General features: G+C 43.3%; 1 protein-coding gene across 1 annotated transcript; it reads right to left on the bottom strand.

The window, feature by feature from the left end:
- Nucleotides 1-808: 808 nt before the first annotated feature.
- LOC148030759 (pentatricopeptide repeat-containing protein At5g27110-like) lies at nt 809-3,710 on the bottom strand. Its single transcript, XM_087684266.1, has one exon. It carries the CDS (start codon nt 3,554-3,556, stop codon nt 1,103-1,105), a length of 2,454 nt encoding a protein of 817 aa, XP_087540392.1. The 5' UTR covers nt 3,557-3,710; the 3' UTR covers nt 809-1,102.
- Nucleotides 3,711-4,032: the final 322 nt, after the last annotated feature.

Genomic DNA, 4,032 nt, shown 5'->3' with positions numbered 1-4,032 from the left:
TAGAACAAAGCACATTGAGGTGCATTATCACTATGTGCGAGAGAGGATTTTACTAGGTCTCATTGATCTAGTTTATGTCAGCACAGAGGATCAGGTAGCTGACATATTCACGAAGGCACTGGGCGCAGAGAAGCTGCGCAAGTTCAGAGACCTGCTTGGTGTACAGGAATTGGGATTGAGCTCGAGAGGGAGTGTTGAGATATCGAGCTCTAGTTGTGATACGCCAGGGTGACCGTTGTGTATTTATGTCACCGACTTGTCAGTTGCAAACACGGTTGGTACACCGCCCATGAATAATAGCTACATGATAGCTATCCTCATCTACTCTAGTTCATGGCTCAGTTAGTATGCCACCTTAGTTAGTTGAGTTTGGTTTGAGACCCATATATAGGGTTCTTCTATTTCTTTGTACTTGAGTTCTTTTGGCTTCCACAGCTAAGAGGAAAACTGTTTTCAGTCTCCACCCTTGTGTATATTCCCCCATTGTGCAAGCAAGAAAGCTACAAGTGAGACTCTTTCCTTCTCTCCCACAATCTTGACACCAACTTGCAGTCAACCTGCACAGCCAGGCTCACACTTGGCCAGCCAGGATTTGTCTTTCTGGTGACTTATAGACTTGCCACTTAGCATTCTGATTCAGCACATACTACTGTAAAGGTTATATGCTGCAGAGGAGGGGCTCATGATGAGGATGAAGCAGATGACTGAGAAAGAGGCAGGGAAGCTTGAAATACATGGTGGGAAGAAGAGAACTCTAAAAGCAAACTAAGTATGAAAATGTTATTTTACTTAACCATATTCCATGACATTGCAAATGAATCACACTTTCAGAGCCTTGAAGTAAGGTCCTTTTGTGTTTCAGATGTATACACAGAATGATCCTCATCGATACAGTCAGTTTATGTGCATCTGACTAACAGTTAGCTATATATGGACTGCTTGTTTTACAGGCTACTACTACCTCGATGGCCAGTGCCCCTGAAACAAACCCAAAAATCTCTCAATTGGGCACCAACAATGTCAAGGCCTCTGATCTAAAATAAATCAAAGCAATTTCCTTGGACAGTATTTTTTAAAATAGAGCATTGCTCTTTACCATTTGTCAACAAACTTCAACTGTATTGCACTCTGTGATAGGGACAAACTCTAAAGTGGGCACATAGCCTTCATTTTTTATATGTACACACAATACATCAAAAGCTCTATCTGTGTCTTCACTGTGGTTGACACCTGCTATAAAATCATGCAACCTTCCATTTGACTCAATAAATGCACTGCCAGACTTTTTCTTAGCCCCTGTACTCTTCCTCATCTCTTGCAGTCTGTTAGCATCTCTCCATCTCCCAGCACCTGCATAAATATCTGCCATCAGCAAGTATGCAGAGGCATCATCTTCATTTACTTCCACAAGCTGCCGAAAACATCTCTCTCCCATTCCCAGCCTACCATAGATTTTACAGGCACTAAGCAGCGCCACTAAGACTACCCTGGATGGTGGACATTGCATGGCTTCTAGAACCTTCTCTATCTCATCAACAAGTCCGGATCTTGCAAAGAGGTCTACCATACAAGCATAGTGATCGACTGTTGGTTCAACTCCATACTTTTCTTTCATTGTTTTGAAGTATTTCTTACCCTCAAAGACAAGGCTTGCATGGCTGCATGCAGCAAGAAGGCAGGTGAAAGTGATTGAATCTGGTTTCACATCCTGTTCTTCCATATCCTCAAAAGTACGTACAGCCAGATTAAACTCATGGTTCTCACCAAAGGCATTTATCATCGTGTTCCAAGTCACCACATCTCGAGAAGGCAGCTTGTTAAACACTTGCCACCCTTCTGTGACTGAGCCACACTTACCATACATGTCCACCAACATACTACCCACAAATATATCACTTTCAAATCCTGATTTTCTGATCTCCATGTGTATATCTCGCCCAGTTTGTAAGGAGCCTGTGGTGCCACAAGCTCTCAAGCAGAGTACAAAGGTTGCAGCATCTGCAGTTAGACCTTCCAGCTGCATCTGTCTGAAACAGCTCAGTACTTCTTCATCCAGCCCATAATCGGCATATCCTGAAATGAGTGCAGCCCATGAGACTGCATCTCGAGCTACCAATCTATCAAAAACTCCCTGTGCTTCTGCAAGCATGCCACATTTAGCGTACATGTCCACCAACATGCTGCCCACGTAAAGGTCTACCTCAAAACCCCTTTTGACTGTTTCATCATGTACTGTTTGGCCTGTTTGTAGATTCTTCAGGGCACTACAAGCTTTTAAGAAAGTAACAAACATGACAGCATCCACCAACACATTTTCAAGCTGCATCTGCCTGAAACAGTCCAAGATTTCCCTATCCGGCCCATGATCAGCATATTTTGCAATCAGTGCAGCCCATAATACTACATCTTGCTCTGGCAGTCTGATAAACACTCGATGTGCATCTACAAGTGAGCTGCACTTAGTATACATATCAACCAGTGCACTGCCCAAGTGAAGCTGTCTTTCTAGTCCCCTTTTAACTGCTTCAGCATGTATTTCTTGGCCTATTTGTAAAGCTCCAGACATACTGCATGCTTTCAAGCTGCAGAGTAAAGTCACAGAACAAGGCGATATGCCATCTGCTTGCATTTGTTGAAGACACTTTCCTGCTTTCTGACCAAACCCATGGTCAGCATAACCAGCAATCAATGTGTTCCATGAGACTGCATCTCGAACTGGTTGCTGATCAAACACTTCCTGTGCATCAATGAGCAAGTGGCAGTTGGTGTACATATCAATCAGTGTGTTTCCCACACAAAGGTTTTTTTCCAATCCCCTTTTGGTTATCTCAGCATGTAGTGTTTGTCCTGTTTTTAACACTCCTGCAGTTGTGCATGCTTTTAAGCTGCTCACAAATGTCACAGAATCAGGAGAAATGCAATCCAGTTGCATTTGCCAAAAATAATCTCCAACATCCTTGTTATGCCCACATTCTGCATGTCCTGCAATTAACACATTCCATGACACTATATCCCGAGCTAGAAGTCCATCAAATACACTGTGTGCTTCCGCAAGTAAGCTGCATTTGCCATACATATCTACTAATGTGTTTCCCACAATTGCACCACCGTTAAAAATCTCTCTTTCCAATCCCCGCAAAGTGACATCTGCATGTAAAATTCGTCCTTTTTGCGGGTCTTTCAGTCTGGCGCAAGATTGAAGCAAGGCCAGATACGTGCATCTGTTTGGTTGGACAGTGTCTTGCTCTTGCATCTGATGGTAGAGCTCATATCCACGCTGCAGGTCATTGGAGTTGATATAGCCCGTGATGAGGGAAGTCCAGGAGTGTTCGTTGGCATGTGGGAGCCGGTCAAGGAGGTGTTGAGCATCAGGCACGCTGCCACATGCCACAAGAGCAGAGACGAGGTAGTTGCCGAGGACAGGGTGGACTTCGAGGCGATGCTCGCACATGTAGGCATGCACGGAGCGGGCATGCTGCAAGGACTTCTGCAGCCTGCACTGCTGCAGGAAGGCAACCAATTCCACTTCCACTGCAGCGGGCAGGTTAGCCTGCATTCTGTTGTCCCTTCCTCGTCCAACATGAAGAGGCTGCTGCTATCCCCTGATTCCTTCTTGATTACCTGATATTCTTCCCTGCAGGCGCCTGCCCACGGGCTTTCTCTGCCCTCGGCAATCTCCATTCTCGCTTCCTATTACGCGAAACTCAGCCTTTTTATTGTGGAGCGAGTGAATTCACGAAAACTAAAAACACTTGCCAATGATAACATCGAGGTTTAATGTAAAATAAATTATAAATTTTTAAAAATTATTTTTAAAAACTTTAAGTAAATAGTTTAGTAAATTTTAAGAAAATGACATAAAATTTATTTATATTTAAAGCTAGGTTGACGTGTTCAGCTAAGTTAAGGAGTATGCAATGCAATTTTTGCATGCTTATTACATAGCAATTTTAGTGATGATGTTTAGATATGTGACGTGTTTCAAAGTGAAGTACGTTTATAGAGATAAGATTTAGTGTTGTTTAAATACAT

Source organism: Lygodium microphyllum, chromosome 9 (genome assembly GCF_053477565.2).
Source record: "Lygodium microphyllum isolate KBCC chromosome 9, Lygodium_microphyllum_v1.1.10, whole genome shotgun sequence".
Classification (NCBI taxonomy): Eukaryota; Viridiplantae; Streptophyta; class Polypodiopsida; order Schizaeales; family Lygodiaceae; genus Lygodium; species Lygodium microphyllum.
Note: the sequence above shows the minus strand (reverse complement) of the source record. Positions and strands in the feature narration are given on the sequence as shown.